Raw genomic sequence first — 27,637 nt, 5'->3', positions numbered from 1 at the left:
GAATATATGTTGTGTACAACTTTGATGTGTACTTCCTTAATTGCATTGGTGATACAGAATGTATATGGTAATAGTAATGCCCTCTGCCAATCAGTACCTGTAAAAATATTGTACCAAAAATCTTTAATTTCTAATTTTTCTTCTTTCAAAGAAGGCATTACGTATGTGTTTATTACATTTAATATTTATGTCAATACAATTTATCATCAGAAGAGGTTCAAATCGCAGTGCTTCTTGCAGATATACCGAGAGGGATAACTTCCACTACCAAACTAAAGTCTTACCGGAAATGGTTTAACAAGAAAAAAAAAAATATTTTCGTCGTCCAGATAAAATGATCCGGAATGACGTCATACGTGACGTGACGCCATCATCAAACATGGCCGACGAAGAAAACACAAACATGGAAGTCGACAAGGAAAAGAAGAAACCTTTTGCTAACACAGTCAAGCAAGTAGTTGGCGATGTTTCCCAAAGAATAGGCAACCAGAACAACCTCGAGGGCAAGAAAGACGCCGAAGAAAGCCGAGCCACGCGGGAGTACTGCGAGCAGCTGCAGAGGTGGATGTGGCAGTATTACACTGGATATGTCCACTGGCAGAGCTGGATGGCAGCGTCAGCCATGTCCTGCCCTTATTATTTACAGTCGGAGAGCGGCACTTCGGCGACACAATTTGATATCAACTCCCAGAACTGGTATAACAGTCCGTTTGGTCTGTCGTTGTCGCCTTATCCGCCTGCCATCTCCTCCCAAAGCAGCCGAGCAGGCGACGCCGCTGGCGGGGCTGCAGTGGCCGCTCAGCCGCAGCGGGAGAACGGAAATGCACAGAGACCAGGTAACAGCTGCTGGCGTTGCGTTGGCCGTTTAGTCTCTCCAGGTTGAGGTCACAGAAGAAGTGTCTTACTTAAGAGCTTGTGTAAAAATACTGTGTTAGAAGGGAAAGTTCTGCGTTCAAATCTTGCTCAAATAAAAGTACAAAAGCATCAGCATAAAACTATTTGAAGTTGACATTGTGCAAAATGTCCAATTTCAGAATAACAAACATCAGTGGTTCTCAAACTACAAACTACATGACGTACCACCTCAGGAAATACCCGACTCTCTCAAGTCCCACTACTAAGACCAATGTTCAAATACAACAGCGTGGGCCGACACTATTCAGCTACGGACAGGAAGGTTATTCCCAATTAAGATTATTTATTGTTGACTGTCTTCAGCCACAGCTACTTTGTATGAAAGGTTAACACCAGAACTGACATGTCACCAATCATTTTACCTCTGCTCACTATCTTGCCATCACAGTTTAGCTCGTAATTCGGCTCTGATTACATGACTGAACAATTTGATCAAACAAACCAAGAGGTGTCATTGATTTCCTACCCTGCATTCTTAAAATGTGGATGAGACACTGTAGGTAACCTTTCACAGCTAAGGTTTGCAAAGGGGCGCTGCATCTTTGATAAATTGCTGGAAACTTTCCAGAAACAAAAAATATGACAGGAAACGCTAAAGTTATTTTAAATTACATTTCAAGGATCCTAAAAGTTTAAGTATTATATTAATTTAGTAATTAATGTTTCCTTTTTTTATTTTAGAGATTCCTTCAAGCACCCACAGAGAGGTTGAGTACCACCAATGGTACTAGCACCACAGTTTGAGAACCAGTGACACACATATTATTGAATTAGGATTATTGATATTATTATTTTTATTGGTATCAATGTGTTCATCACTTTAATATTGCAGCTGTTGAAGGGGGAGCTAATTGTAATTTCTTTATATACTGCATGGAAGCTTAATATTAATAGCAATTCATCATAATGTATTATTTTGTTTCGTATTTTGTATTAATAATGTAAATATGCAAAGTAACTTGTATCCAAAGTTTTAAAATAAATATAGTGGAGTAAAAAGTACAAGATTCTCATCTGAGATGTTGTGGAGTAGAAGTATAAAATGGAAATACTAAAATAAAGTATATGCACCCCACATTTGTTCTTAAGTACAGTACTGGAGTAAATTTACTTAGTTACATTCTTCCACTGCATCTAGCATTGCCAGATGCCAACAGCCTAATAATGATACAAAGACTCCAGGGTTGTTATATTTTTTTAATGTAACGTTGTTTGAATTGCAACAAAGGCTCCCTGAAGGTCTGTGCCATAGTTCACAGTACTTCTATAACTAACAGAATGAGAATAACCATACCAAATTATTATTGACCATGTTATTTCTCCGGGTTCTCCGGTTTCCTCCCACAGTCCAAAGACATGCACGTGTTAGGTTAATTGATGACTCTAAAATTGCCTGTAGGTGTGAATGGTTGTCTGTCTCTGTTCGTCTCTATGTGCCCTGTGATAGACTGGCGTCCTGTCCAGGGTGTACCTCGCCTCACGCCCAATGTCAGCTGGGATCGGCTCCAGCCCCCGCGACCCCGACAGGGACAAGCGGTTGAAGATGAATGAATGAATGAATGAATGAATGTTATAAATTGCATGGATAGCATATTTTAAATGCATGCAGTCTCATCAAATGTTCTTGTGACCGAATGAGATCAAATCCATGCAGCCTGGTTAATAGTTTTGATAATGATACCAGTATCGCAAATGCCTCTGATACTGTCTAAAATACTTGTATTGACAAGCACACAAGTCTATGAACCCATCCAATACCATGTCATTTAGCCCCGAAAAAATATCTACTAATTTAAAGGAGGTTATGTTCTTTTTTGTGTTATGACTGTCGTCACATTAGATGATAAAGTAGTTATATGGCATTCATTGTCTATATGTATTTGTTTATGTTTTACAAACCTGAGCCAGGCCATAACATAACAATAGCAGTCGTATCACATACAGCTGTTAAAAAAAAGTGTATATTTATTTATTTATTTTTTTGATGCACTAATATCAGATCAGTACTCAGTTTCGACTGACTTGATTTCAGGAGTTCTTTATCGGGAGGGAAAAATGGTTTTGGAACATCTCTACTTGCTAAATCCTGTGGAAAGCCTCCCTAGGAGAGTGTGAGTGTGTGAAAGGTTTTTCAATGACAGGGTGTTTGGCTTTATTATTTACTGTACCTGCTGCTTTTTTTGCTTCTTTCACAGGTCGGGAGTATGGCATCCCTTCACCTCTCCAAAGATTCCTGGCTGAAATGGTTGATTTCTTCATACTGTTTTTCATAAAAGCGACCATAATCATCAGTATTATGCATCTGAGTGGAATCAAGTGAGTTTCTTTCATTTCTGTAAGTAGAAGGGGGGGGGGGGTTGAAATGATGATCAGGCCTGTGTTTTTTCATCCCATTAAAAAAAACTAACTGAATGGGGACTCTTGGGATTAATATCATATAAGTATTTTGTTTTGCTTTTCAGGGATGTTTCCAAGTTTGCCATGCATTTCATAGTGGAGGAAATAGACGAGGACACATCAATGGAGGAGCTACAGAAAATGATGCTTGTTGCACTTGTGTACCGGATATTAGTATGTTTTTATGAGGTGAGCACTTTTTTCTGTCTACTAATACAAGTAAGGTGAGACAAAGCGGTGGTCTCAACCGTAGCCGTTTCTTAGTAAATTTGGCAAGGCCCCCATGCAGTTTAAGTGACAGCTTCTACGCCATTCTCCTTTCAGATTGTGTGTATTTGGGGAGCAGGAGGAGCAACTCCAGGGAAGTTTCTTGTTGGACTCAGAGTCGTTACATGTGACTCATCAGTTCTGATTCAGCCCAACAGGGTGCTTGTAGTGCCGGCAACTAACGTCTCTCTGTCTGCGTGAGTAGTTCATTTGAAATCTTTCAGATTTTTCATTACAGACGCAACCCAGTTTGTCTCTCCTGTATGTATTGTAATTCCTGTCTCTATCTCCCTCTGCAGATCAGCTGTGCGAGCTTTAAACAAGAACTTTTCAATTGCCTTCTTTTTCCCGGCCTTCATCACGCTTCTGTTTTTCCAACACAACAGGACTGTGTATGATATGGTAGCTGGTACAATTGTTGTCAAGCGATCCAGGATCAGATGACACAGAAGGATCCACTAATACTAAGCAGGCACTTTGTGTGTCAGTGTGTGTGTCTTTTTTTTAATGCCTGCAGAACTCAGCCTTTCAAGGTTTGGTCAGAACATACAGGAGCATTAAGATGGATGGAAGTTTTATACACATCTGGATCTGAACTATTTCAGTTCCCTACAACTTGGGTTTGGTTTGTCTGGGATACGTACTGTATTACTGCATGCATTCCTACATGCTGCTTTCAAAAACTGTTCCTGTGCCAAATTGACGTCTCCTTCTAAGGCAGGAATAATGTTGGAATATACCACCATTTAATTAACACAACATTTGCCTCTTTTATTAAATACTAATCTTCCAGATTAAGGGTGAATGTCTTGTATCACTCAGTATTGGAGTTGCTAGTCATGCATTTATGAGATTATACCTTCAGTATCTCTTTGTATTAAATTGTTGTCTTAAGAGTTGTATGCTCACACTTTTAAATTATGGATTGTCGACCTTCATCACTGCAGGAGTGATGCCTCATGATCAGCTTTTTCAGATGCTGAAACCCTGGGGTTCATTCAAATTTATCAAAAGGAAATGTAAACCTGATCACAATTGCTCATCCTTTTACTCTCACAGCATGTGTGTGACTGAAAGGTTAATGTATGACACGTTTTATGTGATTAACTGTTTTTGCATTTAAGAATATTAAATTAAACCACCACTATTTCCCTGAATGTTTGAGATTTCTGTCTGTTAGTACTTTATCGGCTATTTGATCATTCGTACAATATACTTTTTACTAATTAAGTGGCTTCATGTTTTGTTAATGTGGGCTGCATGGAATCATCAATGTGCAATTATCGTATATTTTCCTTGAGTAATTGGTGCTAATATTAGCATACAGTATGTTTGAACTAGTAATCATTTTATTGTGCATGTCAACGCGTCATTAGGAAGAATTCCATACCCTAAAAAGTATAACTCAGAGAGACATAGATGGTTGACGAAATAAACAAATGACCTTCATAGTCACCAAATATAATCCAAAGACCTATTAACAATTCTCTCTACCACCAAGTGTTAAGCTTATATTTATTGTATATTTGGAAAAGTCTCCACCAGTCTTGTAGAATTAATACAAACGTGCATTTGAGCTGCTCTAAAAGCTTGTGGTCGCCCTGACCACAAGTGAGACTGATGGCTTTTCCTCTACCACCCATTTGTATGTTTTCCTTTTACTATGGCCCATTACCCAGCACTTTGTGGCCACATTTTAAAACTGTAACCTTAAGGTTTTGCTCAAATTGCTCTACTAATTTGTTTTATTTTATAACACTGTATTATTATGTATATGGGGTATTCATTGAATTTAGGTCAAGTGGTTTAATTCTAATTTCCACATACACAGTTTTTGGAAACAAAATGTTGTTTTCTGAGCCCAAGGTGCACAAAATACTCACACATATATATAAAATGTAACAGAGACCAACAAAATAAGAGTAAAGACATACTACAGAAAATATGAATAAAGACTGTGGCTTTATCTCCCAATGTGGGGTTTTCTAGCACTGAACACTAAGGTCAGTGTAGCAGTTACAGTGGATAATGGTATTGTAGATATAAATAATACTATACAACTGAATTTTTAAATACACCAATTTATAATTATATTTATAGTTCTAAATGTGCAGAAGAATACAGAGCATATATGAGCATTGCGTATAAATATAGATAATGCTGTAGATGATATAAATATGATGCAGTTATTCCTGCTGGCTGATGTACTCCCACAGTAAATTATTTTATTTCATTAGTATGATGCTTCAATATTTTTCCAGTTAAATGTGTCATAATATATGAACCTGGTAACATATTCATTGTAATCCATATATACAGTACTTTAAATTGATTACATGCTGTCTTGTGAGAAGCTGAAATTGTAAAAAATGGTATATTCCAAAACACAAAGCGATCATGTTCCACAGGAGTTTGGCTCCACCTAGTGTGTATTTGTCAGTCATGCAGACAACACTCTTCCTTGGTAGATGCATCATGCAGTGCAGAATAAGCCCACAGTACTGTTGCTTTCATAATCTTTTAAATCTGTGTAATGATCATCACAGAAAAAGTGAACCACAGTCAACCGTCTGCACAGAAAACAAATCATTCAATTTCATTTTTAACAAAATAGTGTAAAAAAAGACAATATTGCCAAAAGTGTCAAGTAATTATATTTTTAAAAGAAAAAGGAACAATTCATTATATCAGGAAAACGGTGAGCACATGTTTCAAGACATTTCTCCCATGCTTTGACGTTTCTGGCATGCTACCTGAGGACTGTTGAAGCTCCAATTGTTGGCAGTGGTGATTGTGTTAGGCCCACTAAGTGGCAGCTTCAGCTGACAGCCACAGATGGTACTTCCAGATTATAGGGCGACCCCGACCCCCCCCCCCCCCACACACACACACACACACACACATGCTGCCATGCACCATGCCATTACTGTAGGCAGTGGAATAATATAACTCATAGTTGTGAAGGGCTTTACCAAGAACAGATAAGTGTGGGCAGACACTACCCACCATCCACTACCATTACTGCGCTGTACACTGATGAGTGACTGTAGCTCTATTGGGAGTTGAGGCATGTTTGTAATCTATTTTTGCATCAACATGCTCTGGCTCGTATCCAAAGGGATTGTGAAGGAGGAAGATTTTTTAGAAAAGCTCAAGGGAACAATTATTACTACAATTATTATAACAGACATTTATGTAAAAGTATGCTACTTGCTGTTGCATAACCCTCACATGCAGCCCTAGCACTAGTTATCATTAAAAACACAAATAAATTATCCTTACCACAGTCAAGATCATCCTTGTGTCTAAGAATAGGAATCCTAATATGGCATTAATGATGCAGTGCTGAGAGTTATTCCTGCTATCGCCAAAAAAAAAAATCAATGTAAGGTCCATCCATACTTTGTTTGATCATAAATCACCCTAAACTAAGAAGGTGGTCTCAGACATTAAGAAGTAAGGTGAGTTTATCGTCCTCACTGCTACTGACTGCAAAAACATTAGTCTGTTTGGTTCTTTATTTTCTGTCTGTTGTTTGATGCCGTGCTTCACAAAACTAGTTCCTTGCTGCCACATGGCATGCCATATGGCATTGAACTGGTGAGGTGTCCAGCCTGAGTTCCTGCCACTCTTTCGGGCTCTTTTTGACAAGGGAGTCATCTACAGGCAGCATGGAGGGCTCACAGCTTTCTCTGACAGCCATGTGTCAGAGCCACATACAGGGCAGAGGGATAAGGTAAACAGTCTGGGCTCAACCGGACTAAAATATTCACTGTGAATGACACATTTTGTGTCCTTAAAGTCATTATTTACTTTCGCACTTTTGTGAGTTTGTTATTTCTTTATCTCAGTCAAGGGGAAAGTCCATTGGAAAGTTTAATAAAGCAGGGAGGGTAACACTTTAAAAAAAGTGAATAATTAAGTCCAGCTGCCCTCCTCACCCTGACTATTTTCATCCAGGCAGCCAATTTAAACTGGATGTGGGCATCAGCACTGTACCATTTGGATGCAGTTTAAATGGCCAATTGACTATGAATGAACTATTAAGAAAGTGAATAAATGAGAGTAAGGATATGAATAATCTTCTCTAGATTCGTTTGCTGCCTGGTGTTGAAATGGTATAAAGGTAGATGTGAATATGAAGTGAGGAAGTAAAAACTCAGGATGAGTGATGAAGCACCAAGAGAGACCTTGAGTGTGTCGAGGGAGAGCAGTAGCTTAAAGCATTCATACTATTTTCTATAAAATAATAACATTAGGTGTCTGGGTGTTTTTTTTAATACAATAGATTTCTTCTAAAGGCAGCGAAAGACATGAGTTGTCAAGACAACCATGGAGGCTGCATTGGTTACTGCAGAGACATTCAGCTTTTTCTCTCCTTCGCAGATTAGTGATTTAAGGTAACACACTATCTGATGGGCATTTTCCACACATATGTATGTTTGAAGAGAAACTGACGGGTAGAAACTGGCCAATACATTTCCCTCGTGTGTCATCTCAAAAGCTGCTCTGCAACTTTTGACATTCACCCTCATGTCAAGAGAGATTGTGCCTTGGTTCCACTTCACCACTGATTTGGACTAAGGAGGTGCTGCATATATTTGCCTGGCAACAGTTGCATTATAATCAACACAACACTCTCAGGACCTTTAAAGAGACAGAGAAACAAACAAAGAGATGGCAAAGGAATGATGTTCTCCCAACATTTAGCCTGATGTAGCGATGTAACGCAGACATTTTCATCATCAGTGCTGTACTATATAAAAATGTATTATGGCGTATAGTTTTTTTTCGTGGGCAAAAAAAATCTTTGTGAGAACTAGAAAACAGAGATGAAAAATGAAAATTCAAGTACTCTGGCTAATTAATGTTAGCTGCCAATTGACATGCATTCTCCTGTTTCCTTTGAATGGAAAAACAGAACAAAATCAACTTTGATGCTATGATATTTCAGGGACTGAGTTTGTTAAACAGAAATAAGGCCGTAGCTAAATGTAATCATAATGGAGAAAAAAAGGAAGAGCAGATAAACTAGTCCTGATAAAAGCATCTGACCAGCAGAGAGAAAGTAGTAACAGTTTTCTGCAGCTTTTGAGTCTCAAGAAAACCATGTGATTTAATATGGTTGAGCTTGACCTTTAAATCACATATTCAAATGCATTTAATTAAAGATTGATTTATTAAACTAGCTCATTAGTTCAAACAGACATGACAGCTGAAAAAGGACATATCTGTTTTGGTCACCCTTGAGACTTTCCGATTGTGAGTGGTATCTGAATGTTTTAGTCTGAACGATTAAGAACCAACCTAAAATTGCATTAAATTAGGGTTTTACTACATATCTATTTGTTACACGGTTTAATCTCCACAGCGATTGTAGTGCAAAGCCTATTGTTGCCCACGATGATGTGATTCTTGCTGCCTGTCATTCCCTATTTTCTGTCTTTTTCTTTTCACATGTAAACATGAAATATTTGATTTATATTCACTTTCCAAACAGCTTTAAATATATGTGGTGATACATTTCCTATGGTTTTATTTAGTTTTAAGATATCTTTACATTATAATGTGGCGGTGTATGAAGGCGATAAATATTGAAATATACCACAGAATCCAAGCTGGACAAACTTCAGTAGCCTCTTCTCAATCGTTATGAATCGGTCTATTTATCGTTATTATATGATTTCCTAAACAGCAAAGATGATGTACACATAAGAAGAAGTAGCCACATACAAGTATTAGTTTGTTTTCATAGTCATCATAATGTTGAGATAGACATATTTTTGCATTAAAGATCAATGTACAGTATCTACCCGACTGTCAGCTGCAGGTCAAGAGATCCATACACTGCCCTCTGTTGTGGGAATCTGGTATTGAACCTACACCTCAGTGGGCGGAGTGGGCAGGCTTTTACCGAGGTCACTGAGGTCATTTCAATGATGCCCTGGTTCCTCGTTTGAATATCCCAATCAGGCACTTATGAAAGAAACAGCATGGATCCATGTTGACTACTTGTAACAGTTACTCTGTAATGACGTTAATGTTATAAAATGTAATAGATAATATAAGAGAGTGTCCTTTGCTCATTTGCTCTTCTGTTAAACCACAAATCTCCGGCAGACATCTTTAGAGCTTCTTGCTTGCACATTTCAAATTAACTCATTATTATAATTATTATTATTATTATGTCACCATTTGGTGTTTTTGTGATTGATTCGGTTCATGTGTTTGAACAAACTCTGCTAACTTCCTTCAGGGACTTGTTGTATTCCTCCTCCACAAATCACTCCCACCCAATCCTTCAGTTGCCTAAACTATGTTGTGGAGATGTGCGTAAGCAGTGGCTTGCTATTTTCAGCTGAATGAAGTCTTGGCACACAGACCCAGGATGAAATCTGTTTTGTTCTGCTGTATTTGGCTTTCACCACATGCACAGTATCTACATGTAACAGAGCAGTTTAATGATGTCTTAAGGTAAAACCACAATCCTTTAACTGAGAAGCATGACTTTCAAATGATCTGTTTGGTGGAATATGTTATTCTTAGGAACATAAATACAACATGTCAGCTGGGATCGGCTCCAGCCCCCCCGCGCGACCCCGACAGGAACAAGCCGTTGAAGATGAATGAATAAATACAACATGTACTATTCTGAGGACAGAATAAAATGTATGTGTTTTTGGTTGATACAATACATTTGTTTGTAAGTTGTATGTAGAAAGGGGTAATAGTAATCTTTTTTGATGGAGCCTACTACCTCAGATCAAGCAGCCACTACCTCAACTACGTACGAAACACATTGCACTTGTTTTGTGTAGGAAATCATTCAGATGCTGAATAAACAAAACATTTCTAAACTTGGACCTTCTGATGTGAAATGACACACACAGTAATAAAGGTATTATATATTGCACTACAGTCCATTAGGCTTGTGTAGATAACCATTTCCTGGAGTCTGTGAAAGAAGGACCTTGACCTTATAATAACCTTAAAATAAAGGGACACTGTTTTCTTTACAAGGGTAAAATGGGATGTTTTCAGAGGTCCAACCCCTTGCTTAACCATCATTGATTACATTTTTAGACATTTAATTCAAGGAGTCTATTCAAGGTCACTGGCAGCACTCAACAAATGGCGTATTGTAATTACAGCTGAATTTAATGCCAATGTCCCATAGATTTTGAGCAAAAAGTGTACTGATAAAAACAGTGATGCTGAGAAGATGTAATATTCACGCACCTCTCACTAGTGCATGGACCCAAATAAAGAGGTGAGGTCAGTGTCACCTGCCTGGCGGATTCGCTGTCCCTTTGCTCTTTTCATTAACTGCTGAATTCACTGGCTTTCAATAGGCTCTTTCAGCGTGTCATGCTACACCACCATTGAGCTATAGCCACGTTGCCACCCATCTTTCTTAATGGGGACTGGAGACTGTGGAGCTGCCTTGTTGCCATGGCAGCAAGCGCTTTCACATTCTCCCCACATAGCGTGGAGTATGCATGTTGTTCCCTCCAAACTGGAGCCCGCCACAGCAGAGACAGGTCTGCTCCTACACAGAACTGCGCCAGGGTTATTTACCTCCCGCTCTGATACCAGATGCCCGTCTAATCCAACCACCCACACCTCACTTTTCTTTCTCTTCTTTGTTACGAATGCATGGTTGACTGCTCTCACATAGGCTACAGAACTTTGCTCCAAAACTTACTTTTTTCATATTTCTTCAGGCTTTGTTGCTATTCTTTGCTGGTTGTATACCTGGGGTACAGACCTGCTTGAGAGGAATAGTTGGACTAACTTTGGCCTCACCTTGGGGAAGGCCCTCAAAATCTAGATATTAAAAGTTAGTTTTTATCTGCAACTTTGGAGTTTTACATTATTAGCATTATTTAACTACTATTTACTATTGGTTGAATAGTTATTAAGATGCATTTCAAACCTTATTAGAGGCTTTTCAGGGCCCCTTCCCCCATCTATAATGTGCACATGGATTAGTCCAGGGGTTCTCAGTTTTTTAGGTCAAGGACCCCTTTGCTGAAAGAGAGGTGAAGTAGGGACCCCTACTACAATCGCAGCATATTAAATTGGGCCTAACAGCTATAGTGGCCGATACCTATACCCAGCTTCTTTTTTTTATATAGTGCATACAATACTAAGATATTACAATGATAATTATTAACATATTCATACATATTCATGGTCACTTTAGTGCCTATAAACCAGTAAGCCTATCATCAAGGTTGTGTAAATGTATTTTTCCCCACGAATTTATAGTTGCTAATAAAACGTTGTATTCACGTTAGTTTCAGACACATTTTTAAAGAAAATAACAAAAACAAAAAACTGTTGTAAAGATTAAAAATTTGCCTTGTTCCCTGCAGTAACTCTGGGGACCCCCTGTTAGAGATCTCTGGTTAAGTCCACTTAGGACAAACATAGCTCATCTTCAATTATTATTATTAAAAATGTAAAATGGGGCTGTTCAAAAGAGAATAAGAAAGTCAGTAATAGAGAACACGTCTCAACACAACAACAGCTGTGTCTGTTTACACAATGGTTTAATATTACCGATGTAACACAGCTAGTTAACCTGGCAGCAAGCTAATTTTCACAATAGCTAGCTTGCTTTTAAATTAGGAGGCGTCGCCTTCAGTATCAGAAGTAAGTATTTCTTCCACTACTATTTTAATGTATCAAACAATCACCAACTTCATGCTAGTGCCTGAACCGAACTTTGCAGGATGTTTGCTAATTGTTTTAAAAGGGTGTTCTTGGAAATGTTTCTGAAAAATGATGAATGAGTGCAAACAACTAGAGCGTTCGCACATCGTGGGAAAGAGCTTGCCATTCCCCATGTGTGTTTGCATCATGCACATGCTTCCCTGTCCTGTGCTGTGCTGTGTGCATGGGTGTGTGTTACATGTCTGGACATGTCTGCTGCATGAGAGGAGGCTCACTTAAACCCAGGGAGTGTAATGGGGAGGATGCAGAACAGCATGTGGGTAAGGATGCTTGGATAATTGCTCTCTGGACACTAAACAGTTTCAAGGTAATGCGATTTATCTCTTGAGGTTTGTGAGGACTGTGGTTGAAAAAAAAAAAAGTTCACCCAGAACTTAAATTGGAACTTGTGTTGTGCTTTGCAGTAAAAGGTCATGCAAATTGCAGCAACTGGAGCCCACATGAGATTTCGTTGTGTTTTCTGCTGAAGGCTACTGTGTACGAGCAAGAGAGAGCACGCAGAGGCAGTGAGTAGAGACATCTGTGTGTTTAAACATGAAGGAATGCAATGCGATGGTGAGGCAGGGTGCTACTGCTGCAAGTGCTATTACCATGACTATTTTTTACTTTACCACCGTTTATACTACTGTTACTCTGGCTCACATGATCATCAGCTTTCAGTAGTTAATATCCATACGATGATGTTATTAGGGATTGGAGCACGCCCTCTCCTTATGTGTGCAAACCACTGAGGAATGCAAAACTTAGTTGTGTGTGCTCAGAGTAAAAAGTTACGCGCAACCAGGCCAGCAAAACCCTTCTGTCAGGTTGGACTACAGTTGTCAGCATCCAATGGTATCTTTAGTATCTGAAAAACTGTCAACAAAAGTCAAATATTCCTGATCAGCGTTGAAGACTTTCTGGTAACCTCAGCGTTATAACTTTGTACCAGTACTGCATACATACATGGGAATAAGGGGAGACAAGCTCAGAACCTTTCAATAATTTATACTCTAGGTATTTTTTCAAGAGTATTGGCAGGAACATATTGTAGTTAATGGGGTGCAACATACAGGGAACTTGAGCAGCTTAAGGCTGTTCATGTTTATGTGGACTGACGGTGCAGTTTGTTGTTCGATTCAGTAAAGATTAAGTTTTTTCAGTAGATACAGTAACCGAAAACCAGGAGTGACATCTAGCAGGCAACAAAGGTGTAGAAGATGATTGATTCTATGAAGAAATTGACAAGAAATCTTAGATAGAGGTGCAAACAGCGATTTGACCGTTCCGTCTTAAAGCAGTGTCACTCTTGGATCTACTCAGTTCAGTGCAAATTTGTGCTCCATGCAACTCCAGCTGGACATGTGAATTCTCACAGGGAAGCTTATTTCAGCCCCCTTGGCTGACACTATTCTGACCTTCATTTTATAGCATTGTGAGACATTTCAAGGCAATGAAATTCTAAGTCCCTTGTAGATGCCCTCATGCTTCATGATGGTATTCTGTCATGTTTATTTCCATAAAGGATTGTGTTGCTCGGTCCTGCCCTGCGATTGATTGATCGACTGGCGTCCTGTCAAATGTGTACCCCGCCTCACGCCCGATGTCAGCTTGGATCAGCTCCCGCCTCATGGTTGAAGATGGATGGATGAATGGATGGATAGCTTTGTCCTGAGGTTTACATTGGCTTGGTAGGTTTCTTTGAAGGAACATTAGTTACAGTAGGTAGAGGAGGCTGTAGCCCCTTTGTCAAGGAAGACATACAGCACGTTCTTGTTATTTTTTTTGTCTAATGTTTTTCGGGTTGTCTGCTCGTCTGCTCCATTCTTGTGAATTCTATATCTAAGGAACGCCTTTCAAATGTGGCATAAACGTCCACTTGGACTCAAGGATGAACTGATTATATTTTTGTCAACTTCACTGTAACATCATAATGTTCAGCAAAAATACTTTTCTGGACATAATTCAACACCATAGGTCAGGAACAGAAGGGGAGATTGTCACGTGTGTGTGGTCAGATGCTGAACTGATGACACTCAACTTGGGTGCCCACCTTGAATCTGTGGTGAATGTTTTTCTGTGCTGTTAGGTTGAAGATGTGCCTGAAGCATCCATGCCTTTGAATTTGTAGCTCATTTTGCCACAACATCCATATTTGATGCATTGTCAATGTCTGCTGTCATGACTACAACTTTGTTCTTTCCTCTGTGACCAACCCCTCTATCAATCCTCCTAGTCTCCCCGCTCGAGACAGCATGTTTCTCACTGGAAGAAGTTGGTTTCGACTTCGTTAGTGCTCTACTGGGTTATAACGACAGTCGTTGAAGTCACAGGAGGCCGTTTGTGAACAGTTATTTTTTGAGGTTAGATTGTTGAATCTCCTGGGAAGAGATGGAAGGGCCGCATTGTAAATTGGAGATAAGTGGTGTCTCAGGCCTCCTCCTCTGTTTAGCGATGGTTTCCCTACTTTTACATAGATCGCTTCTTTTACTCCTCTTTCAAACCATCTGTCCTCTCTGTCCAGGATGTGGACATTGTTGTCCTCAAAGGAGTGGGCTTTCTCCTTGAGATGTAAGTGGACAGCAGAGTCCAGGCCTGAGGAGTTAGCTCTCCTCTGTTGGGCCATGCGTTTAAGCAGTGGTTGTTTTGTTCTCCAATGTAGAGATCTTTGCATTCCTCGTTGCATTGGACAGCATAAACCAGATTGCTTTTGTGAGTGCTTTGTGTTCTTTCCTTGGGATGTACTAGTATCTGTCTGAGTGTGTTACTGGGTTGGAGTTAAACAGGGATGCAGTGTTTGTTGAAGATCCTCCTGAGTTTGTGTGTGCCTGTGTGTGTGCGTGTGTGTGTGTGTGTGTGTGTGTGTGTGTGTGTGTGTGTGTGTGTGTGTGTGTGTGTGTGTGTGTGTGTGTGTGTGTGTGTGTGTGTGTGTGTGTGTGTGTGTGTGTGTGTGTGTGTGTGTGTGTGTGTGTGTGTGTGTGTGTGTGTGTGTGTGTGTGTGTGTGTGTGTGTGTGTGTGTGTGTGTGTGTGTGTGTGTGTGTGTGTCTGTTGCATTGGTTGAGTCCAGCTCTGGGCCAAGTAGGTTGACGAGTAAAGAAAGAAATTATCCAAATTAAACTTTAATGAGGTGGTTATGTAGTTCCCAATGCAAGGAATAAATTCAATATGCAGTTCAGACGCTCCTGCACACAATTCCCTATAGCTATGCACATTACATCTCTTGTTGTACAGAATGCACCCGTGAGAAAGTTTAGGAACCCTCCCACCCAATCAAGAGCGTTTGTGGGTGTAATACTATTCACTAAGCTTGTTGTTGTAGTAGTAGTATTGTGGGTTTTTTTTTTCACATTCTCTGTGTTTTCCCTATAGTCCACAGTTTGGATGGAGGGGACACCCTGCTTGTCTCGCCTGCAGAGGAGCAGATAGCTGGCTGGCCTTCTGGTGAAGCCACTGCAGCCTGGCTCACTCTGCTGCTGTATGCTGTACAGGATAAGGAGGAGGCCTTCGGGTGAGGACGGCCCCGGTGCCAAGCGGCTGGGTGAGGGGGTGTTTATCAGCGCTGCCTGCCTGCTTCGAGGGAACTATCTCTGGGGAAAAGATAGGGAGGCCTAGGGAGACCTGGGGAAGGGGTGGCAGGTTACACTGAGTCACTTTGCAGCTGAATACAGGTTGAGACTCTGTTTAGCAGCTCACAAGGCAGGTTAGGAAACGAACAAGAAGGAAGCAGTGCATTAAAACGGCTTCATCATGCTAACACACTGGACAATTTAATCCTCCGTCGGTTTGCGAACGTGCATGTGTTAGTGTCTCTGCATTTATACACCGAAGTGAATATCCCACAGTTATTCACATCCATGCAGTATGTCTGTCTGAGCAAATGCTTTCTGATCCTCCAGCCCTCTCGCTCTCTCCCTCCCTCTCCCTCCGTCTGTTGCTCCCTCCCCCTCCTTCCCTCTCTGTGTGAGCGTAGTCTGGGCGCTATGCCAAGTAGAGTGTGTTTTTTTGAATGAATACCTGATGCGGCTGATGAGGCTGGCTGGGGGAGGAGCTGTGTCACTGGAGTACTGAGAGAGAGAGAGAGAAAGAAAGAGGAGGGAGGGAGGTAGAGAGAGAGAGCGAGAGAGAGAAGCAGCCAGGCAGAGAGGGAGCTGGCGGTCTGGTGGCCTTGCATAACACGCGTTGGAGCAGCCTTGAACACAGGACTTGGTGTTAGCTTCAGCAGTGGGGAACCTCCTTTACCTCCTTTGCAGCAGCAGCAGCAGCAGCAGCAGCATAGCCTCCAAACGGTAGAGTCCAGAAAGGAAGGCAGAGCTGGAGCAGCAACAGCACAGGCTCCAGGAGAGGAGATCGGCACAAAGGAGAGATTCAGGAAGAGGAGTCCTAGGAAACACGTCTCCAACACACATACGCACTCACACACAGACACACAAATACACTGAGAGGCAGGAAGAATCCTTGGACAGGCTCTGCAAGCAGTGGCTGTGGAGAGACTGGTGAGCTATTCTTAGTACTCTAACCAGAGGACTGGAGGAGGGGTGGGGGGTTGTCTTTTCCTCTTGATTTGTGGCATAGTAGTATTTTCCTGCTCTGCTACTACACTCATGCGCTCTCACTGTCATTCTAAAGCCCCCAGAGGCTACAGTCACAGCATCTGTCCAGAGTCACAGTTGTGTGCTTCAGCATGCACTGACCCTGTTTGGTTGTAGTTGCGCTCATCCGCTCTGCTTGTATATTGTGCGATCGGTGTGTATTGGGCAGTGATGCAGAACTCTGGAGTCTTTGTGAAGACAAACAGCCTGAACCCACTGCCTGTTCTTACTGTCTGCTTTAGTCTGCCACACGATCGGTCCGCCTCTTAAAGGCACAGACACCACTGTTTTACAGAGAATGGGCAGTAAAATGGCTCTTTTGGTTATTAGAAAAGCAGTACACTGTATTGATCAGCTTTGTGGTAAAGCAGCTACGTTTATAATAGGGGTTGAGTCGAGGTCCTGTTTATATGCAGCAAATCACACATACACGCACGTACATATTGTCTTCCACAGTACCTCCCCCTCTGTTTCATGCCAGAGCACGGATTGATAATGATGTTTTTGTTTTCTATATATAGCCATTTGCCGTACAGGGTATTCACTGTGTATCTATGACTGGTCTAGCAGGTGAAACATGGTGTACAGCAGTAGTGACAACAGGTTTATCACTCCAGGTTTATAGCTTTTTGCATGAATCTTTTACATATTTTGTCACAAAATAATTTTGTTGCCTTTCTGTCACCTGCATCATGCTGCTGCAGAGAAATATTATTGCTATGGAGCAATGGATCAGTGGGAGGAGTAAATAGTGGGTCTGGGAGCACGAGAGAAGACTCCGGGCTCAAGGCGGAATGAGTGAAGGCGGGGGGACTGGAGGAGCTGGCGACTGCTGCGTAAAGAGAGGAGATGTAACTCTGCTGGGGGTGCCTTTCCACCTGGAAACAACAGAGAGGTTGAATGAAAAGATGTCATCTGCCCTCCTGCGTGCAGAGTGACAGCGGAAAAACCTATATCTCTGGTTTGTGTGGCTTTTTATGAGGGAGTATGAAAGCGGATCACATCCGTCAGGCTCAAAAGCATCAGTGTGATGAACGGAACAGAGAGCATCCTTCCTCCCTACTTGCTCTCTGCTGTCATCCCTCCATACATGTCTCAGAGGTGACAGTCCTGGGCCAGGGGACTGACTCAGGGCTGTCTGGCTCAGTGTAACAGTCATGTCTTGAAAGCTCGCCTTTGTTCTCCGTAGTATCACATAGACCGTATGTTTGTTGGTGTCAGTGTTCTAATAATAGGCTGGAAAATCTAGTGAGGCATTTGGCTGCTGCACCGTGTGTGTGTGTGTGTGTGTGTGTGTGTGTGTGTGTGTGTGTGTGTGTGTGTGTGTGTGTGTGTGTGTGTGTGTGTGTGTGTGTGTGTGTGTGTGTGTGTGTGTGTGTGTGTGTGTGTGTGTGTGTGTGTGTGTGTGTGTGTGTGTGTGTGTGTGTGTGTGTGTGTGTGTGTGTGTGTGTGTGTGTGTGTGTGTGTGTGTGTGTGTGTGTGTGTGTGTGTGTGTGTGTGTGACCATGTGCATAGAGTGCAGCTGTGTACAGGTCATATGAGGAAAGGAAAAGACACCTTCTTTAAGAGCATTCTGTTGTATCTGCTGGTCTGTTGAAAGTAACTGTTTTTGTGGCGTTTGGAAATCAGATAATGCTGGCTTTGTCTTCCAATGCGGCTATAATCATACTTGTGCTTCAGATGTGATGTCATTACAGTGTTGACACGGTGTTGCTGAGGTGGGGTTGTTGCCACAGAGAGATGCTGCACAGTGTAGCAGTGGCTGTAGCGGCGGCTGTAGCAGCGGCTGTGTTGCTGATCGGGAACCTCTCAGCGAGGCGGGGGCTATGGCGCTCTGATGCTGCGGGCGCTGCTCAATGTGGGTCAGAAGAAGCAGCGCTCTGTCTTCTCCCCATTCTCTCTTCCTCTCCCATTCCTAATCTTCTTTCTTCTCTCACTCCCCCCCTCTTACTCTCTTTCCTCCTTCTACACAGTTCTATCATCTTACATTGCCTTCCTCCCTCTCCTCCCCCTCACTCTCCTCTTTCCGTTTCTCCAGCTCTGCTGCTCCCCCCTTTGTTACATCTGGTGGATTTACTATGCTGTACGGTTAGATGAATGGCACGGAGGTTTTTTGCTGCTTCTGGATGCTGTGACCTTGTCAAAGGCAGCACTAGATGTAGATGCATCTGAATAGAAACTGAACATGGTAGACTTCTGTGGGGTCCCCCCCATCTTTATGTAACATGTCTGTGGTAGCCTGCTGTAGCGAACCCTCTCTCTGTAATATGAAAATACAATTTAGCACTGTCAAATAGCCCGGCACCTCTGAATGGAATGTAGGGGGAGAAAATTAATGGATGGATGTGTGAGTGTGTGTCATACACTCCATCTCTGTGGTGCCTCTGGCTAATGAACAACTCAGAGTTGTGTGCATTGACCCACAGATAACCCTGCAGGGAAAGCACAGTACATCTGAAAAAGAAACTTGAGCCCATGGGAAGCTAAAGGCTGCATTTTATTGTTGTTTGAAATAATAGATGCACTGCATATTGTTTGTGTGTGCATGTTTTAAGTCAGCGAGCATGAATGCATGCATAAGAATTACAGTATCCAAGACTGAATTTTGGGGTAGCCCTGCAATTAAACATTGATCATGGCTAGTTGCTGCTGTAGCTTGTTGACATAGTTCACTAACTAGACCTTTTACTTACCCACCATCTATACGTCATGAGTTCCACTGAACCTCCCCTATTTCTTGCTGCGAATAAAGAGCTTTTTCCAGTACTCATTAAACTCAGCCTTCACCTAGCCTCTCACTAAATCAAACTCTAAGAGAGCCTACTCATTCATTGTATGTTGTCCACTTTGTATTCCCTTGGATTTTAAAACACTGCTTAAAGGGGGTACGGCTGAAGGCGATTGTTAAAATATTTTTGAAGCACTTCAGTGAGGCCCATTTACACTTCTTGCTGAATGTTCCATAATCAAATTTTAAGCCATATTGATTTCACTTTATTTTTCTAACGTGCCCGCTGACCCAGAGTTCCTGTGTGGAGGTGGATGTTATATTTTCAGTAGCCCTACCGAATCCGCGCAAGACAAAACAATAAGCTCCTCTGAGGCTGTTACTCTGCTCTACTTTCTTACCCTAGAGCCTGGAACAAGATAACAGCCAACAGCAAGCAACACACATTCGCTTACCCTGTACACGTGAGCATGTACACAGACACACACACACACACACACACACACACACACACACACACACACACACACACACACACACACACACACACACACACACACACACACACACACACACACACACACACACACACACACACACACACACACACACAGTAGTTCAGGAAACTCCAGCCTGGTGGTGAAAAACATGAAAGAGCTTTTTTTCCATGTTATGTAAATGATGACACACACCATTGTACTGTAGTTTCTTGTATGTCAGATATCATTACCCATCGAAAGACCGGTTGAGTTTCGACAGATTAGTCCATGTAGATCCTCGAGAGGCAACTATTTCTTCGTGGAGAAACGTGTACACATAGTATGGCCTACATGTTGTGCTCAAGTGCATTAGACGAATGAGACGCAGTCGTAATACCAGGTACCACCTTGTGGCAAAACAAAGAACAACACCTTGACCAAAATATGAAAGTGGGGGGCATTTTTAAGAGTGGAGTATCTTGGTGTTTGCTGTTTTGCATTTGCAGGGAACATTATGTGAATATGGTTTATAAACACAGGCTGTACTTACTGAGCTAGTTCTGCAGTACAATAAGACTAATGAGATTGAATTGAAATTCAAGTAAAGGAAAGTTTATCTATAAAGCTCCATAATCTCTCCTAAGTGGGCTTAGAAATCTGTACAACATGTGGTGTGGACATTTACGTGTTATCTGATTTGAGCTTTTCTCTGCCATCAGATTCCTGCCGACTTTGTGGAAGAGGTGGATCGGTCAGACATGATTCCTCATGAAGTCTATGGAGCTCATTTCCTGAGCTGGAGTGACTACATCTTCTCTGGTCTGAGACCTGGAGCTGTCTTCCAGTGAACACAAAAAGAACCTGAGCCACCCAGCACAAAGCTAGGCCGTCCGCTGCACATAACCATTGAGGTGAGTGGAGTGAGAAAGACAGACCTAGAAGAACTCGGAATTACTACCTGAGGATATTAAAACCACACTGGCACAATGAAATCCAACCAGGAGCGGAGTAATGGATGCCTGCCTCCTAAGAAGCGTGAGATCCTGGCGCTGGAGCAAAGGCCGGTGGTAGTAGCCACACCTCCGGCTTCAGTGGTTACTGACAGTCCTCACACAGAGAATCTAGCATGGCTGGCAAGTGTAGCCAGTGAACGCTGCAAATCCAGGGACGCAGAGAGCCCAAGATATCCCATCTCCTCCACTTCCTCCTCTTCTCCTTCCACTTCTATCCCTTCCTCGGCCACCCCTCTGTCTGCGGTACCCCTGGCCTCTCTGCCTGCAGTTTACCCCACGGCCCTTCCCCAGCAGGCCGGGACAATCCAGTTTGCTCAGCTGGGGCCCAACGTTCAGTTCATCAGCTCTGGGCCCTATGCCGGCTACATCTCCTCTCACATTATCTCCACAAATACTAGCTCTGCATCTAACAACTCTGCTATAGGACAGCGTCCCCACCTGGATGGTTACACCACTGCTCTCATCTCCCCCAACACCAAAGGGGAGCAGCAGTTTCAAATAGGCCTCTCTCCCACAGAACTGGCTCCTGTGTCGCTCCCAAACTCTCCCCAAGTGACCAGCCAGTACATTCACCTGGACAGCAGAACACCTCTGACCGTTAGCGGAAACGCTGTCACTTCATCCACGGCCCACCTCCAGCTCCACCCTCAAGCAGCTGTCCTCCCTCAAACGCTCACTCTTGCCCCCTCCCAGTTGCTGGTTCAGTACGCTGATGGTTCGATTGGAAAGAAACCAGAGGGGCATTCTAAGGGCGTGCTGAACGGGGAATTAGAGATGGTCAAACAAACTAAAACTCACAGTCATCAAGTGAACCATCAGCAGGTCCAGAACTATGAGGCCAGACATATCCTCCTGCCTGCAGACTACGGCCAAAACCACGCAGGACTCCAGACCTCCTTGGTGCTGTTGGCCCAGCCCAACCATGGAGCTGAACGTGAAACCGGCTCAAATAAGATCTCCTTTGTCCAGACCGAGAAAGGGGGAATCTGTTTGGGGAAACCAGTGTCCAGATCCTCCTCCTTCACCTCCCTCTCTTCCTCAGATGTGGTTAAGTCTGTTGGTCCTCATACAGTCATCCAGACCACTCTACCCCACGAGGAGCTGCCAGCCAGTCTCTATTCCTCCACACAGCCGCCAATAATTGGCTATATCACCAGTTCAAATCAGCATGCTGTCAGCTACCATGCGGCACTGCCTCAGCACCTGGTCATCCCGAGCGGTCAGTCCCTCCTCATCCCAGTCAGCGGCACCAATAACTGCACAGAAATTGAGGTCAGTCGTACCGTCAGCGCCCTGACTGCTACAACTACCCCTCAAATATCCACTGCCATGCCGCACGCTTATCTGGCCACAGCTCTGTCCAAGTGTGAGGCGCTCGGGCCGGATGGAAATCAACCACCCCCTGCCATAGCACAGGCACCGGTGATGCCGGTCCTGCCTTCAAACCCGGCTCCTGCAGTGGCGGCAGCTCCCTCCCCAACTCCTGCTCCTGTCCCCAGTCCTGCCCCTGTTTCCATCCAAGCCTCCCACTCCATCTCCTCTTCTTCTTCCCCTGTGGCGCTTCCTCCATTCTTCATGCGAGGCTCCATCATCCAGCTGGCTGACGGGGAGCTGAAGCGTGTGGAGGACCTCAAGACGGAGGACTTTATCCAGAGTGCTGAGATTAGCAGCGAGCTGAAGATTGACTCCAGCACTGTTGAGCGTATTGACAGTGGACAGAGTCCTAATGCTGTGGTCATACAGTTTTCTGTGGGAGAGCTCAAGGCCCAGGTAAATTATTCCTCCTTCATTATTCTTATATGGTTAATGATGAGTTTAATTTCTAAAGCCACTATGTATAGAATGTGAAAGTATTTGGCGCCCCCCAGTGATATTATTAAAAAAGCCACTGTGGCAGATATCAATGCACACATAAAGGAATAGTCACCGTAATTCTATATTCTGTCTAAATGTAATGAAATGGATGAGGAAATGTATGAAGTGATCCATTTTTGATAAACACGGCTGAGCTCCCTAAATGCTCACTGTGGTCCTTAATTAGGCCCTCAGCTGCAAAAATGAACCTCCATGAAATCCATCTTTGATGCAGAACTCTTCTTCCTTCATGTCATTATTTTCCAACCTACTGATTGTTCTCCAGCAGTACCTACACTGCTCATGCTTGTGTAGCATTTGTCAAAATATTTACATTATATATGTAGCTATTAAAGGTCCAATTATTACTTATACAGATAAATGGATCCATCAGTGTTACGGACCCCATGTCTGTAAAGGGCTCCAGAACCCAACTGATACTGAAGCTGATACCAATATCTGTATTAGAGTTTTTTTTTAACATGAATACATAACATTTTTGATAAGGATTTGCTGAATATGGTTATTCAAGAATTGTACTGAGAAATTTACTTAAAAGTTTATTTTTTCATGAAGAATACATTTGTCAGTGAATTTCTGTACTGCATATACAGCGATACTGATATATCTGTGTTAAGATAAGCATTTAATAGCTGTGTCAATATATTGGTCTGGCTCTAAAATAGACTGCACCAATAGACTCTTTTCACAGCAGACATTTTGAATTTTCAAAGCAGGAAAAACACAGGTGTAAATAATAACATTAACAATGGCACAGTTCTATTAAGTGACACGGTAAGCGTTGACAGTGTGACAGCGAGCCAGCAGGCCCAGTACTAGGACCCCTAATCTGGAATTCAGCCATCATACATGTTATTTACACCTGAGTTCCCACTGTGACACGTCAAAATATGTTCTCTGAAAAAGGCCTGAGGCTTGTTGTTCTACAAACAAAAACTTATGCCAACAGAAGGATTTCCAACATACATAACCCCACACAAATGTAACCATAGTGGCTTTAAACAGATGTTTCTTTTATAAATCCTACAGAAACATTTCATTCTGTATCTAGCTAAAAGCTAACTGTGTCTGTTGTGCTCATCTCCAGGTGTGTGTGGAGGTGCTGGTGGAGTATCCCTTCTTTGTATTTGGCCAGGGCTGGTCGTCTTGCTGCCCAGACAGGACCACCCAACAGTTTGAGCTCTCCTGCGCTAAGCTGTGTGTGGGTGATGTATGCGTTTCGCTGACCCTCCGTGGCTTGAGGACCACTTCACTAACAGACAGCCAGTCTTTGGAAACCAAGCTGAAGACCGCTCATCTCTCTCACTCCTGTCACAGTGTGGAAGCCACTATAAGAAACAGTGCAAGTCCAAACGTAGCAGGCAGAAACGGTGGCCTCCTCATGAAGGCTTCCAGTGCAGGCAGGCTGGAGAGAGAGCAGGTTTCTGGACCAGGACCAGGACTAGAGCTACCCCCAGGATTGGGACTAGATCCAGGACAAGGGGAGGGGATCTATGGAGCTGGACCAATGCTGGCAGTCTCTGGGAATGAAGAAGTAAGACAGGAATCAGTGAAAACAGACATGGCTGCTCTTACCAAAATACAATGTGGGGATCCAGAGAGATCCACAGTCCGCAAGAGGCGCTGGTCAGCACCGGAGCGGGACCAGACTGAGAGAGCTGAGGAGGAGCCTCCTCTGACTCTGCCCAAACCCTCCTTCATCCCTCAGGAGGTTAAAATCAGCATAGAGGGTCACTCCAGTACTGGGAGTGAAAGGTGCTTGAACAGAAGAATAGACTGTTGAGACAAATTTAAGGAATTTTGATTACCTGTGGTTTGCTTTGTGTTTATCCCCTCTCTCTTCTCTATCCAGACTACTGTAATATAGGCTGAGTTTACACAGTATTTACACATTTTCCTTTCTTTCACACAAGTCTGACATCTACGATGAAGTACAGTAGAGCACCTTAAGTGGTATCACACACGAGATTAGTGCAATCAATGCTGGAAGCAAAAATGAATGCAGCGTGAATGTTGAGTATGAATGGCAGTCGGACAGCTGAGAGACATTTGACTTGTGTGTGGCGTATCATAAACTGGGGTCTCCTTTGTCACGTGGCTTAATCCTCTTTGATGCTGAGCAGTCGACCATTCCTCTTATCACACAAACAAGCACAGACCCCGATGTCAGTGTGTACAAAGTGGGTAACCATATTTTAACCCTCATCCTGTTTATTTAACCGTTTATTTGTTTTGTGGTGACGTTTATGAGTGGTTGGAGACAAAGAGAGACCTCTGGTGTTTCAGTGACAATGCTCAATAATCATGGCTTTTATCTCATGCTGCCTTGTATATCTAATGAGCATATGAGGTTTTCTTTTTAATTTTCATACCGTTGAAAATCTGTGCGCTGGCCTGTGTGTTTTGCTGCACATCTGTCAGACAAAGCACAGAATTAAGTTGCGTTTGTGTGGCTGTAGCTACAAGCTCAGTCGTCAGGACAACCTGCAAATATCAACTGAAAAGGCCTGAATGTAAATCATTTAATTATTCGTCAATCAGTTAAGGATTTGAAACCATTGTGTTTGCAGTGTGTGTGTGTGTGACAGCAGTTGCACACGTGTGCATTTCTCTGATGAAGTTCCTTTTGAAGCCAATTTCTCCTGATTGTTCATAAGTCTCATAATTCCTTTCAAGGACAGCATGTACCACTAGTTAATGCCCATCTTTAGCCCTGCTACGTGCAGCATTTCAAATCTGTACAAATAGGGAAAAATCAAGGTTTTTCTATCTAATGAGTCTTTAGCCTACTTATGTATGGACTCATTTTGCAATATAAACCATAGTTGGCTAACTTAATACATGTTTATGGCCAGTTGGGAGCAGTGCAGCTAATATGGCAAACTTGGAAAACAATTGTGTCATTTACTCATCCAGCAACATCGATCATCATTTATTTGGAGTCTTGTTGCAGATGTTTTTTTTGGTCTTGACCAGCTCCTGAGGGAAAGCTCTGGCCCATAAGTTGCTAAATTTTCCATCCTGATCACCACTTAGTGGCTAACTTTGACTTTCAACTGTTTGGTGCTGTGTGCAGGCAGTTTTGAATGGGTATATAAGAGCTTTTTCAATGAAAACAACTTCCTCCAGTGTACAAAATCAACCCTGATGAGAGCAGTGAGAGAATGTTGCAGGCCATAAATAGCTCTGTAGAGCTGAGAGGAACCACAGGGCTGCTTATATAGCTCTCCCTTTTCACATTACGCAGAACCGTCTCCATTGTCAATGTAAAAATATCGACTAAAGCAACTTTAAATGCAAACGCAGCATACGATTAAAAAATGGCATATTACTTATATACTTATTGATGGAAAAATGGTACCTTCCCATTCTATTGACCTATCCTATTGCTTTCGTAACAGAAACTATGGTATTTGATATATATTTATCTAGTTCACAGCAGCACATGGTTTTATGGTTTTGCCATTGAAACCATTTTCCTCTTTCTTAAGTCCATGCCTGCTATATTAGAATACGGCTGTTTTTGCGTGACAGCGTTCCTTCTCTTAAATCATTGTACATGTCATTTCTTTCTTAGAGTAGAGCCAAAATAAATATACTACAGTTCATACTCAGGAACAGCGTGTGTGTGTGTGTGTGTGTGTGTGTGTGTGTGTGTGTGTGTGTAGGCAGACGGCCTGAGATATGTGCATGTCCACAGTCACATGTATGTGTGTGTGTGTGTGTTCTGAGCAGCAGCACTTTGATGAAGCATCCAGCGGGAGTGTAGTGGTGGTGGCGATGGCGGTGTCCCTGTTTCTCAGCTGTTAGATACAATAAAAATAATCAACTGACTGTTTTTCATCTGTCCTACAGGTTTATCATACATTATATGAGAGCATACATTATATACCAGGGCAGGGAATGTAAACACATCTCGGGCAAACTATCTCAACTTTATTTTTGATGACTGATAGAACTACTATATAGAAATGAAAGAGAGTTGTACAGTCGGCGAGAGTTGATCATGTACAGTAAATTGTATCCTAGAGAGTGTACAGTGTGTCTATAGATATTCTAACCCTTATGTAGCCTATGTACTGTATGTGCCACAGCGCCTCCTTCAATCATTCCATTAACTCACCAATATAAAGTGGTATCTGCTATCGTTTCTATAAGTTCAGGTATTGATCTAATGTTCATGAATGTGCTACAGTTCTTTGGGAACATCTTCATACATTTGGCCTCTTCACAGTTGAATTTGACTTGCACATTGTAACATGCAGTATGTGTGAATATGAACTACAGTTTATTATTATAGCCATTATCCTTTTATAACTCCCTGGTGTTTATTGTAAAAAAAAACAGTACCCAGACTGTTCTCTTCTGTTTGTGTTTGACTGCTCAGGCTAAACACTGCCCAGTGACTGTTCTCCAAAAATGATGTGGTCTTATATTCTTCACTGTTACAAATAGAGGTACTGTTTCATCAGTTGGTCTTAGTAGCCATTTCTTCTCTTGTGAGCCTGGCCAGTGTTTGTATTTTTTTCTTTAAGAAATTGTTATTTTTCAAATACAGACCGGAAATGACGTCATGACAGACACATCTGTGAAATGTAGGGCTGATGCTTAAAATAACAATTTGACATTTTGGGTAATAGGCCTATTTGTATTCT

General features: G+C 42.3%; 2 protein-coding genes across 2 annotated transcripts; both read left to right on the top strand.

Moving 5' to 3' along the window:
• The first annotated feature begins 352 nt into the window (after window positions 1-352).
• Window positions 353-4,652, top strand: fam8a1b (family with sequence similarity 8 member A1b). The gene is made up of 5 exons (XM_083917589.1): window positions 353-836; window positions 3,111-3,231; window positions 3,378-3,501; window positions 3,637-3,776; window positions 3,879-4,652. Exons 1-5 carry the CDS (start codon window positions 380-382, stop codon window positions 4,021-4,023), a joined length of 987 nt encoding a protein of 328 aa, XP_083773715.1. The 5' UTR covers window positions 353-379; the 3' UTR covers window positions 4,024-4,652.
• Window positions 4,653-16,534: 11,882 nt separating this feature from the next.
• On the top strand, window positions 16,535-27,245 carry LOC310950416 (ataxin-1-like). The gene is made up of 3 exons (XM_083918218.1): window positions 16,535-16,791; window positions 20,814-22,877; window positions 24,070-27,245. Exons 2-3 carry the CDS (start codon window positions 21,081-21,083, stop codon window positions 24,763-24,765), a joined length of 2,493 nt encoding a protein of 830 aa, XP_083774344.1. The 5' UTR covers window positions 16,535-16,791; window positions 20,814-21,080; the 3' UTR covers window positions 24,766-27,245.
• The last annotated feature ends 392 nt before the right edge of the window (window positions 27,246-27,637 follow it).

This window comes from Echiichthys vipera, assembly GCF_963691815.1.
Source record: "Echiichthys vipera genome assembly, chromosome: 8".
Lineage (NCBI taxonomy): Eukaryota > Metazoa > Chordata > Actinopteri > Perciformes > Trachinidae > Echiichthys > Echiichthys vipera.
This window is presented reverse-complemented; position numbering and strand designations above follow the sequence as displayed.

What these genes read in the sequence shown, in the direction of transcription:
- fam8a1b (XM_083917589.1), top strand. Translation starts at nt 380, where the DNA reads ATGGCCGACGAAGAAAACACAAACATGGAAGTCGACAAGGAAAAGAAG. An exon ending in CGGAAATGCACAGAGACCAG is followed by an intron (nt 837 to 3,110) that starts GTAACAGCTGCT and finishes CTTCTTTCACAG; the next exon opens with GTCGGGAGTATGGCATCCCT. An exon ending in ACTAACGTCTCTCTGTCTGC is followed by an intron (nt 3,777 to 3,878) that starts GTGAGTAGTTCA and finishes CTCCCTCTGCAG; the next exon opens with ATCAGCTGTGCGAGCTTTAA.
- LOC310950416 (XM_083918218.1), top strand. Translation starts at nt 21,081, where the DNA reads ATGAAATCCAACCAGGAGCGGAGTAATGGATGCCTGCCTCCTAAGAAG. An exon ending in TGGGAGAGCTCAAGGCCCAG is followed by an intron (nt 22,878 to 24,069) that starts GTAAATTATTCC and finishes GCTCATCTCCAG; the next exon opens with GTGTGTGTGGAGGTGCTGGT.